The sequence below is a fragment of the Octopus sinensis genome, linkage group LG6, assembly GCF_006345805.1.
Source record: "Octopus sinensis linkage group LG6, ASM634580v1, whole genome shotgun sequence".
NCBI lineage: Eukaryota > Metazoa > Mollusca > Cephalopoda > Octopoda > Octopodidae > Octopus > Octopus sinensis.
This window is the reverse complement of record NC_043002.1, coordinates 975,298-987,940: the sequence shown is the minus strand read 5'-3', so window position 1 is coordinate 987,940 and position 12,643 is coordinate 975,298. Positions and strand designations below refer to the sequence as shown.

At 38.8% G+C, this 12,643-nt stretch overlaps 1 protein-coding gene across 3 annotated transcripts in view; it reads right to left on the bottom strand.

Annotated features, from left to right (window-relative positions):
• The window catches only part of LOC115212801 (WD repeat-containing protein 37), a 203,003-nt gene that overhangs the window by 52,923 nt on the left and 137,437 nt on the right, over nucleotides 1-12,643 (bottom strand). For all 3 annotated transcript variants that reach the window (XM_036503539.1, XM_036503540.1, XM_029781509.2), the window contains one exon: nucleotides 9,780-9,894. In XM_036503539.1, coding sequence (XP_036359432.1) covers nucleotides 9,780-9,894 — 115 coding nt within the window. The remainder of the gene's footprint in view (nucleotides 1-9,779; nucleotides 9,895-12,643) is intronic.

Below are 12,643 nucleotides of genomic sequence, written 5' to 3'. Positions count from 1 at the left end.
GTGGATAGACAAATGTAGTGTGCAAGAAAAGAGACATATAGTGATATGAGCAAGTCAACAGAAAGTGATTCAGTGGAGAGGGAGGAGAGATAAGTTAGTAGTATAGAAGGGGATGGGGTGATCAATGTAAAATGTAAATGGAGAGGAACAATGTAAAGAATGAAGGATGGATGTCAACTGAAGTGGCTTTGGGTAATGAGAAAGATAACAGAGAAAGGATAAAATATGTAGTCTTATATATTATACTGATAAGGATTAGATACGATTTATTGAGACAGTATTCTACAGCCTGATGCTCTTCATGCTGCCAACCCTAGCTTTTCATATAAACTATTTGAATTCACTGGCCACAAAACTCTGAGAAATATTGTTTACATGAGACGGAAATCAGAAACCAGGAATCAAACAGTGGCAGTAATTAAGACACAAACACACAAAAACATGCACACACATACGTGTGTGTGCACGTGTATGAATATATATATATGCATATACATATCTTTATATCCAAACTGACGTGGATACACTTTGAGAGCATCATACGACTGTGGTGGACAGGAAGCTGGATAGATTCATACACAGATCTCTGCACAGCTTCTTAGCTCCTTGCTACTGCCACCTTTCCAGTCCTTCCAAGCCTATTTCTTTGCTCTCACAGCCCTCTCAACTACACTGTTCCACCACCTCATCACCCTTGGTCTGGTTTGTACCTTGTACCAACCACAAATTTGGTCTGTTCCTCTCAGCAAGTTGTCTCAGAGGAACTTCCAGTTATCCTCTATACTGCAAGCCTCCTCCTCCTCCTCCTCATTAAATGCTTCAGCTTGGACGTCTCTAAATCTCTGCCTATTCAGAGGATTCTCAAGCTTCCAGATCCTTCTTTTCCAAACTGACTTGCTTCTTGGAATCCTCTGTGCTTGTAGTCTGAAATCACTAACGAATAATCTATACTGAGGGATACACTCTTCACAAGGAAGGACTTTGTATTTAACCACGAATCCCACTTTCTGGTGAGAATGTAGTTAAACTGGCTAACATGGTCACTGGATTTATAGGTTATCAGGTGACTGGCTGGTTTCCTGAAGTTGATGTTGCAGAGCATTAAGTCATTTGCATCACAGAACTCTAGCAGCCTTGTTGCCTCCTCATTTCAGGAACCAGTTCCATAGGCTCCATGGATACCATGGAAGATACCTGGCTGCTACCCAACATGTCCAATGAAATCACCAGCCACGAAGATAAGATTACTGTCATTTGCTTTTGAATTATCCTGCAGAAGGATGCCATAAAAGTGGTCCTTCTGTTCATTTGGTAAACCTGGTTGGGTGCATAGGCAGAGATGATTGTTGCTGTGCAACTCTGCAAAACTAGTCTAAGCTTGAGTACCTTATCACATACTCTGACTACTTCAATCACCTTATTGACCCATTTTTCTGCTAGCCATATGGCTACACCTCCTAATCCATTCACTGAAGAGTTTATACCTATGCCTCTTGCCTGTGAGGAATCCGGCTGAGGATCCCTGACACTTCTTGAATGCAACATACATCAACACGTCTCCATTCAAGCATCTCAACAGTCTCACCAGACCTACCTTTCAATGTGCTGACGCTGACAGTGCTGCCAACTCTGAGGGAACATGAGGTGGGGAAACTGCAGCTTTTGGCATCTGTAAAGATACACACACACACACACACACACACACACGCATGCATGCATTATGTATGTGTATAAATATACAATCATACATTGTGTGTGCGTTTATGTACATTTATAATCACGCATCAAGCAAGATCAGTGTCACAAAACCTTCGCCCTACACATCAAGTGGACTGACTGAGTCATCCCCAACAATGAAGTTCTGGCTCATACGCAGACAGCCGGACCCCTCGTCCTGTTGCCTCTTTTGGCTACAACAATGCCTCTGCTGGCTGGTCCACATACATCCCATATGAGAAGGGAGAATCCTGAAAAAAACTGCTCTATGGGGAACTGGCCTCTGTCAAGAAAACACAAGAGCAACACCCCATCTTGATATGAAGACTCTTTCTATCACCATTGAAAGGTGAAGTTCAATGCAGATAACCACTTGCACAAAAACTAGAAAAAGGCAAGGTTTTTTGAAAGACAAGATAAAAGGTTGCTGATGAAGAAAAGCAAAGTTTATGGAGAAGTAACATCTGGACAAGATTGGAAGGCAGAGCCTTCAAATGCAATCACCATCACTAGGACCACCATGCATTTGCAGTGCTCTACAATCACAACAGACACACCCTGCTCTGTAAACGAAACTGAAGCAAGATGTTCCAGTGCAGAACTATAGTCCACTTCCAGATATATATATAAATTCATATATATATATATATATATATATATATACCTACACACATTTATATACATATATAAATATATATTAACTCATTCATTTTACCATGCTAGCATAAGCTAGATAAATATAGTATTGAAGCAATGTTTTACAGCCAGATGCCCTTTCTATTGCTAACCCTTACTTGCTTTCCAAGGAAAGGGTCTCCTACTTCACATGTCCTCAAATGTACAAAACTAGCAGAGAAAGTGTTGGCAGGGAAAATGGTAACAACATCACTGTTTGTAGCTCACAAATTTCAAGAGTACATTTGTAAACAAATACCAGACATACACACGTGTACATGCACGGCCACACATAAATTTATATATCATCATCATCATCATCGTTTAACGTCCGTTTTCCGCGCTAGCACGGGTTGGACAGTTGGACGGTTCCACCGGGGTCTGGGAAGCCAGGAGGCTGCACCAGGCTCCAGTCTGATCTGGCAGTGTTTCTACAGCTGGATGCCCTTCCTAACGCCAACCACTCTGCGAGTGTAGTGGGTGCTTTTTACGTGCCACCAGGGTCTGGCAGCAGCCACAATTGGTTGGTGCTTTTAACGTGCCACCAGCACGGAAGCCAGTCAAGGCGGCGCTGTCATCAGCCACGTTCGGATGGTGCTTTTTATGTGCCTATATACATATATATATGTGTGTGTGTGTGTGTGTGTATGCCTATGCAATGTATACATAGTAAGGGTAAACATTTTTACAAAGGTGCAGGCTGCAAGTAGGTTAGCAAAATTCTGTTTCTATAAGCTGACAACATCAAACGTGTAGACATAAACATGAAAGTATGAGGAGGGAGATGCTACGCTCAAGTCGGGGGGGGGGGACAGGAAAACCATTAATTAATTTAAATGTGTTTGAACCGACAATTTGAGAAAACTGTTTTGAAGGATGAATTCATTCAACAAAGTCGAGAAGAGTCAAAGATACGATTGAAGGGAGGTAATTCAGTTGTCTATTTCAGGTGGTTTGATAAAATAATAAATGAAACAGTTTTTAAAGGAGAAGAAATAGGGATTTCTTAAAATTAAATCAATGGTTAATTAGTGCACTGATTTATATTAGTATTTATTTATTAGCGGTTAATTAGGAGTCTGGCAAGAATAATTATTTAATTAACGATTACATCATTTCCCTGTGTAAAATTTCATTTATCAATTTATAGAATCTAATTTCATTTGGTTTATTAATCTTTTATTCATCTTTTGTCGTTTTTCTTTTACACAGTCTTAAATGGAATGTGACTTTATTTTCACCTGAGCATAAAACATCTGTCCAAACCAAAGTACATCAAATAAACCAATTATTTATTGAAGGCAACACAAATGTCCAGATTATTTCATTGATTCACTCAGTTTCCATTCATTTCTTCTTCTTCTTCCTTCTTAATCTGCTTCAAAGTCTTACAGAGTGGAACAACCAGTTTTATAACACAAATTCCTTTTTAACTAAAATTTATCTTATGACATTTAAAATGAATTTCACTGCTTTGTTTTACTAAATGGCTCATCTACGATGTCGCTGCTTCCGCTTCAATATGCAGTCTCAAATCAAGGTACTTGACAGACAAATACATCTAAATTCCTTAAACTGGCTTAGATTAGATTTCCTTATATTCTTTTATGTTATAAACATTAACCATTCCTGTATTTCTTGGATCCTTTTAAATCTGTAAACTTTTCCAAAACTCTTCTCAGTTTACAGAATTCACATCACTTTACACTTTAGTATGCTTTTTATACCAACTTCATATCACCTTTATCTCAACTGACTATTTTACCTACCTGTAATTAAGCCTTCCCAGTACTAAATGACTACCCACAAATGACGTGTAGGACGATTTTTGAGAAAATTATTTTCTCTTGTAGATTTTTAGTATTCAATTAATTCAAGGGAGATTAGTTAATATTTTCTTCTCATTTATATATGAACTTTAGTTTAACTCATTAACTTTAATTTAGTTTAGCTCATTAATTATTAGCCAACTCTCTAAAACCAAGAGAATACCCTCCATCAGGCATTTGCCATATTCTGAACGCCTTACTTCCCTGGGTATGGATACATTGAAACTCCGACGTCTGGCAGCTGACTTGGCAGACACCCATAAAATTATTAACCATCTTACAAACAATAACTCTGAGCACCTTTTCAAACTCCACCTGTCTAACACCCGTGGACATATTTACAAAGTCAGAAAACAGCACAGCTCCCATGACTTTCGGAAACATTTTTTCATGCTAAGAGTTGCTGAAGCATGGAACAGACTGCCGGCATCAGTTGTTAGTTGTCGGAGCACTGCATCCTTCAAAACTTCCATGCTTCCTGAGATTCACCAACACTACACCTGATTTTCTCCCCTCCATACACACACAAGCATGCATCTGACTCATACATTGTTCGCTTTCCAGACATTTGTACATTACTGCATATGCTTTATATGCACTTTTGACAAGTTGTGGTGCACCTGAGCACTGTATACAATAATTTCATTATTATTATTATTTTAAACTACATAAAAACCAATTCATAATCTGATTAAATCTTTAAAGTACATTATTATCTAATCCACTAATTAACTAATTACATAATTTATCTGTTAATTACTTCTTTCATAAGTAATAAATGGTATTTATTATTTGTCTGACACATATTTGGCTAAATGCCTTCAATGACCTCAATCGAAATTCCATTCTGTTCTTTTATGTCGTTAACGAGGCAGCAACCTAATTAGCTCCCTTTAATCACAAATTCAATTAAATGCCACCTTGTGAATTTTTCCTATGAAAATAAAATCTCTTTCAAATTATTCGTTCATGAATACAGTAGTGTTTGAATAATTAACTCAGAAAGGTCGACTTGATTAGTCAGTATCCTACTGGCCACTCAGTTTGTTGTGCCAGCAGGGGTGAGGTTGCTTACAACTTGTAAAATAAAGGGTTTAAAGAGACGACTATAAATAGAGAAGAGGGGATACAATGATTGTAAACGGAGTGATTAAAGAGAGAGTAAAGTATGATGAGAGGAAGAGATTTATAGTTGTGAGAAGAGGGTGGTGGTGGCAGAAGAGTAACAGAGTAGTCATTACCAAGGGAGGGGCATGGTCGGAGAAAGGGAGAAGGAAGGTATTAGCGTAAAGGATAATGAGAAAGGAAGGCCAGAGTGATGAAGGTGATGAAGTGAATCCATAAGAGCAAGTATAGACAGGTGTGAAAGACAGGTGAAAATGGGGGAATTGATGAGGGTAAGGGGAAAAAAAACCAAAGAAAGTCACTGAAGGAAAGAGAGATGTGGGAGGTTGTGAAGGGTAAGTTAGATGAGGAGAAAGAGAGAGTGGGAGGGGGAGATAAGAGGATGTTGAGAAGATAGAGAAACAAAGGGGAAGAGCACAACGAGAGAAAACAAAGCAGTGAGTATGCACTATATATATATATATATATATATATATATATATAAATAAATGGAGTTAAACACAGGTGTTATTCAAATACTTTTACTTCCAGCACATGTTTCGAAGATATCACTGCTATTATTCCAAAGGAATAAATGGTGTAAAACAATGTAATCTTCTCTTCAGGGAAACCTGAAGTTTCTACCTTTAAAAACAAGGAGTTACAACCTCTTTACTTGTGTGATTTTTTGCTACCCTGGTAACTACTTATCTATTTTTTCTGTGTTAATTGTTAAGGGAAAAATACACTCATCTATTTATATATATATATATATATATTATATAGTGAATCCAAACAAAGAAGAACAAACAAGAAAAAGCAATAATGCAAGGACGTGGTACAAGTACTGTATTATCAGATGCTCAGCAAAGGAAAGAAAGAGGATTTTATGTTTTGGGCAAAAGCTCTTCTTCAGAAATAGAGGCAAGTCCAAAGGAAGGGAAGACAGAGGAAGAAAATCGCCAACAATACACACATGGTTGTATATATATATATATATATATATACATATAAGGATGTAGGTAGAAACCCCATAACATGTACCTGGTGTAAGTTAAAGATGCACAAGAGGAGCAGCAATATATCAGAGGAAGGTTAATGGGGAAAATAGATTTTGAGTGTGGAAGATGCACAGGTACAATTAACACTAAAAATGTACAGGAAATAGACTCCATCAAATATCAGCAGGGAAATCTTGAAGTAGTTGATAGCATCTGTTACCTAGGTGACCAAGTGAGTAGTGGAGGTGGATGCTCTGAGAGTATAGCTGCTAGAATAAGAATAGGTTGGGCAAAGATCAGAGAGCTCTTACATCTGCTGGGTAACAAAGGGCCTCTCTCTCTCAGAGTGAAAGACAGATTGTATGATGCCTGTATGTGAACAGCCATGCTACATGGCAGTGAAACACAGGCTGTGACCACCAAGGATATGTGTAAGCTCGTAAGAGATGAAGCTAGTATGCTTCACATGATGTGTAATGTTGGTGTTTAACCAACAGAGTGTAAGCGTTCCTAGTAGGAAAGCTGGGATGCATATGGATAAGGACAGCTGTGTGAAGAAGTGCTGCATTCTAATGGTGGGAGGAACCTGTAAAAGAGGTGGACCCAGGAAGACAAGACAAGGTGGTGAAGCATGATCTTCAAATGTCGGGCCTCACTGAGGCAATGACAAGTGACTGAGATCTTTGGTGATATGCCATGCTTGAGAAGAGCCATCAAGCCAAGTGAGATTGTAGCTGTGACCAATGCCAGTGTCACTTAACTGGCACATAAAAAGCACCCTTCAAACGACGGGTTACATGTTGTGCTTGAGAAGACCCGTCAAGCCATGACCAATGCCAGTGCCATCTGACTGACACCCATGCCGGTGGCACACAAAAAGCATTGCTTGAGCGTAACTGGCTCCCTGTGCCGGTGGCACACAAAAAGCATTGCTTGAGCGTAACTGGCTCCCTGTGCCGGTGGCACACAAAAAGCATTGCTTGAGCGTAACTGTTACCTGTGCCGGTGGCACACAAAAAGCATTGCTTGAGCGTAACTGGCTCCCTGTGCCGGTGGCACGTAAAAAGCAACCACTACACATTCTTGGAGTGGTTGGTCTTAAGGAGGGCATCCAACCATAGAAACCTTGCCAAATCAGATTGGAACCTGGTGCAGCTCCCCAGCTTACTAGTTTTCAGTCAAACCGTCCAACCCATGCCATCATGGAAAGCAGACATTAAACAATGATGATGATGATGATGTGTGTGTATGTGTGTGTGTGTATGTGTGTGTGTGTGTATGTGTGTGTGTGTAACTTGCTTCTTTCAGTTTCTGTCTACCAAATCCACTCACAAAGGCTTTGGTTGGCCTGGGGCCATAGTAGAAAACACTAGTCCAAAGTGCAGTGAGACTGAACCCAAACCAAGCAGACTTCTTACTACACAGCCACGCCTGTAAAAATACATATATATAAATATATGTATCGTATATCTTCATCATTTTTCTATCCTGGCATGGGTTGGACAGTCTGGAAGGAGCTGGTAAGGCCCGAGGCCACACCAGGCCCCATTGTCTGTTCTGGCAGGGTTTTTATGGCTGGATGCCCTTCTTACTGCTAATCACAGATGTATGACTGCTACTGTTATGTTTAGAGTTCCGTGTAGATTATCCTAATCCAGTCTGCTTCAAGTAATCCTTTAAAGCATTCCTGGTTATGAAATGCAGAGCAAATGCAGGAGAGATTATGATATAGATTAGTTCTTAGTAACTTAATGCAAATGAGTCTCTCCTGATGATCTGTTCTCGTTAAGCATTCAATTCACTTGGAACATCATCGAATACAGGATTTCAAGCAACCATAATGGTGAAACATACATAAGAACTAATAATATAAGTGAAGAAAAAATATGGTTGAACAAAGTGCAGACAGAATTAGTTGATGTGAAAGGAACTGTTGTAGTGACGACTACAGGAGAGACAAAACAAGATGTCTGTAAGAAAGAGAGAGATTGCAACTTCCTGGTGAGTTAATGACCTTCATTTGGTTGTAGTTTGGATACACTGTAGCTTTCTAATACAAACTTTTCCATTAACTACATCCCCATAATGTGATGCATTTAGTTAGGAACTTCATAGAAGATATTTCTAGGAAATGATTCCATAACTTGGACAGAAAGCAATGCAACTTTAATGAAGAAATATAGAATTTATAAAATAAATGGAAAAGAAATGAAATATTTAGTTTAAAAAAAAGTATAAGAATAAAAATAAATGAGCAAAAAAATAAAAAAGAATATTCTTTCCTTTTTCAATTATTTTTTTGATAGCAAGATAAATATAAACTAAGATAAATATAAACTAAGATAATATGATTAACCTGTGTTAATTAATAAGATTGTAAAAAGCACCAGAAAAAACATCCAGAGCATTCTATGAAGAGGTTGGTGTTAGGAGGAGCATCCAGCTGTAGAAACCAGGGCAAAACAGAGAACTGCAGTTTGGTGCAGCTCTTTGGTTGACCAACTCCTGATAAACTGTCCAACCCATGCCAACATGGAAAACATGCCAAATGATGTTGATGCTGATGACGGATGTGACTAGAATAATATGAGTAACATGACTAAAATAGAGATTTGGCCACCTCTAAAATATGAAAATCTTACCCAGATACCCAATCAAATTCGGAAAAAATATTTACAATTATTCCTTCTTCAGAAACTTAGTAAATTTTTTATCAAAATAGGAAAATAGTTTCTATGGTTTTCATTAATTTTATGTACTTTTGGATAAATCCCTACACTAAGTCAAGGCAATAACAAGTTTCCCAACAGTAATTAACAAGTTTTAATCTTCCTTAAAAAGTTAATAAACTCCCACATTGCACCCCACCCCCCACCCCACCCAGCATCAAGTGTTTATTTCTCTGTAAATGTCATAAATAAAGACTTCTCTTTAGGAAGTTGCTCTGAAAGCAATCAACTCATTTAAATGTGTATACATATGTGCACAGTGTGTGCATATAATATATATATAATGTGTGTGTGTATATAACATACTATATGTGTATGTATTTACCTATAACATGTGTGCATACCTACAGCATATGTGTGTGAGATGCTGAAACACTGAATATAATAAGTTCAGTAATTGAAAATCAAGCTCTCACTGTGTTCAATCTCCGAAAGAATTTTCCGTAATCCTGCTAAAAAGAAAAAAAAAAGAAGAGATTCCACATCCAACTCCATATCCTGGAAATGGAAAATGCTTCCTCCAATTCACATGCAGCAATAAAATTTGTAAAACCACTTAATCCAGCCTAATATTATAAAAGAGGTACTTTTTAATACCAAATAACTTCTATGTATTTCATATGACCGGGAATTTAAATTTTAAATGTGTTATTGGTGAAAAATTAACACAAAAAAAAAGCGTTAATGTTTGAATATCAAGTGAAAGTGAATTTCAAACTACTTACCTGTCGATTACTTTTTGGTAGGCGTCCTACCCTTGCACCTTGTATATCATACAATCGTACGTTGCGGTTGTCATGAGGAATAGCAATTAGATTTTGGCTCTGAGACACAGCTAGCCTAGACACCCAAAACAAAGAAAGAACAATTCAAAAATCACCGAAAACAAGTTCCAAGCTATTTCCAACAACAACAACAACATCATTCAACCCAAATATAGAAACCAAAGATGCACAGCAACAAGTGCACCTTCCCCTTTCATCTGCTACAGTCCTTGTCTTGCTACATCAATTAGTTTCATGTCCTACACACATCTCTGTTATACAGACACTTCAAGCACCCTTCATCTCACCCCAAACACAACCTCTACCACCACCTGTCAGGTCATCTGACCATAGCCTTATCTCAACAACCAGTTGTACATCCACAACCTATGAAACTCCTTTCCATCCATATCCTGGATTCTTTGGTACCTCAACTCAGCTGACTTATCACAGCTCACCACTTCAACACTCATTCATACAGTTAAGATACCTTTTACCCAGCACCCAAACTCCTGTAAGACCATCATCCAAAATGAGAATGTCGATGGCTCCTCCATAATCTAAAAATTCCCCAACCTTTCAAATAGCTGATGATCCTTTAGGTTTTTTGTCAAAAGTATCAGAAACTTCCTTCAATTCTACCCTGATGGCTCTGTCAGCAGGACTTCAGTCATTTAAATCCAACAAGGACACTAACCTTGACCTTATACTCCAGAATTAGCCCTATACCTGCCACTCTCACCCCCAGCAATCTACCCAGATCTTTAGGAGCACACTACAATATGTCCTATAATTCAGAAAGGTTTTTCAATGGATTATGCCAATCTTGTTCCTTCAACAACACAAAGGCTCAATCCCTTATACATACCAGGGAAATATTGTAGCACAACCCCACCTCTACAGATGAATAGTAGACAATTAAAAACCTCAAAGTTGCTACAGATGCTTGGCCCTAACATAATTGATGATCTCTCCTATGACCTGACATCTTTAATATTAGCTCAAACTATATCACAAATATTGACCTTCCTCTTCAACACCAGAAAATATTTCAGCTCTCAACAATAATTGCTGATTAATACAAAATTAAAGTGAGACCACAAAGGAGTACTTCTCTCACAACTAAGGCAACTCCTACCCATACAGGCATTCCAAACTCCATCTAAAAAAAGACTAGTAAACAGTTTGGCATGAAGTTACCAACGCACCCTCAACTTGTAACTCACAGATATGTTGCCACTTCATTCTGCCTTTCCAACTGCTACCACACCGGTTTCTGCTATTTATACAATTTACAGTTGGTTGAGCTTATACCTACTTTACTCAACAGCCTTTCCCCAACCTCACTGATCTTCTCCCATCTTCTTTAGTCAGGCTGCCCATCGATCACTCGTCAATCACACATCTACAGAATTACAATCAGAAATACAATCTTCCTTCTTACAGCCAAGAAGTAATTGGGTCTGAACAGTTAAACAAGTGCAACCCACAACAAGATACAAGATAAGAGGATGTTGAGATATCAGCATTTCAGACTCCGTTCAAAGATATACCTTGTCTTTTCTGCTGCTATTACAAGAGTTCTGTTGCTCTGAAATAACAGTCAAAGCCTACTCAAAGAAACCCTTCTTTCACAAACTTGAACTATGTCATCGGGTGTACCACGGGATCTGTCCTTCGTCCCCTCTTGTTTGTGGCATACATTAACGACATAGATGCCAATTTAAAGAATGCCACAGTATTGAAATATGCAGACGACATCAAGCTGTACCTTGAAATCAAGAGGACAGATCCTGATGTCTACAACTCTTTCCTGCAATCAGACCTAGACACAATGCAGCAATGGATCACAGACTGGCAACTGAAACTGGCTGTGGACAAGTGTACCACCATGCATTTTGGGAGAAAAAACCCTGCGTTCACTTACTCCCTCCACAACACTGATATCAAGAAATCCTCTTGCGAGCGTGACCTAGGCATCACTGTCAGCAGTGATTTGCGTTGGTCAAAGCATATCTCTAAGATTGTCAGGAAGGCCAAGGGTGTCTTGGCATCACTCAGCAGGTCTTTTGTTAGCCGCTCTCCAGCCATCTATTTAAAACTGTATACAGCTATGGTACGACCACACTTGGAATTCGCATCATCAGTTTGGAACCCCTATCTTGCACAGAACATTGACCTCCTGGAATCTGTCCAGAGACATGCAACCAAACGCATACCCTCCATCAGACACCTACCATATTCTGAGCGTCTTGTTTCCCTGGGCATGGATTCACTGAAGCTCCGGCGTTTGGCGACGGACTTGGTAAACACCCACAAAGTTATCAACCACCTCACCAACAACAACACTGAACACCTTTTTGATCTCCATGTGTCTAACACACGTGGACATGCCTACAAAGTCAGAAAACAATACAGCTCCCATGACTTTCGGAAACATTTTTTCACGCTCAGAGTTGCTGAAGCATGGAATAAACTGCCTGCGTCAGTTGTTGACTGCCATGACACTGCATCTTTTAAGGCCCTCATGCTTTCCGAAATCCGCCGAAACTACACCTGATTATATATACACTTTAGATGAGTTGTAGTGCACCTGAGCACTGTACACAATTATTATTATTATTATTATTATTATATCTTCCTTCACCATCAATGACATTCCTGATACCTCGTTTGATCCACATTTTCCCAACAAACAAGAACCAGAAGTTCAAGTTGACCATGAATTACACTGACCACACTAAATTAGGAAGGCCTACAAGAGTGAAGGTCACTAGTCTTTGGCCAAAACAAAACACATGTGTTGATGTGTCTATGTACATAAT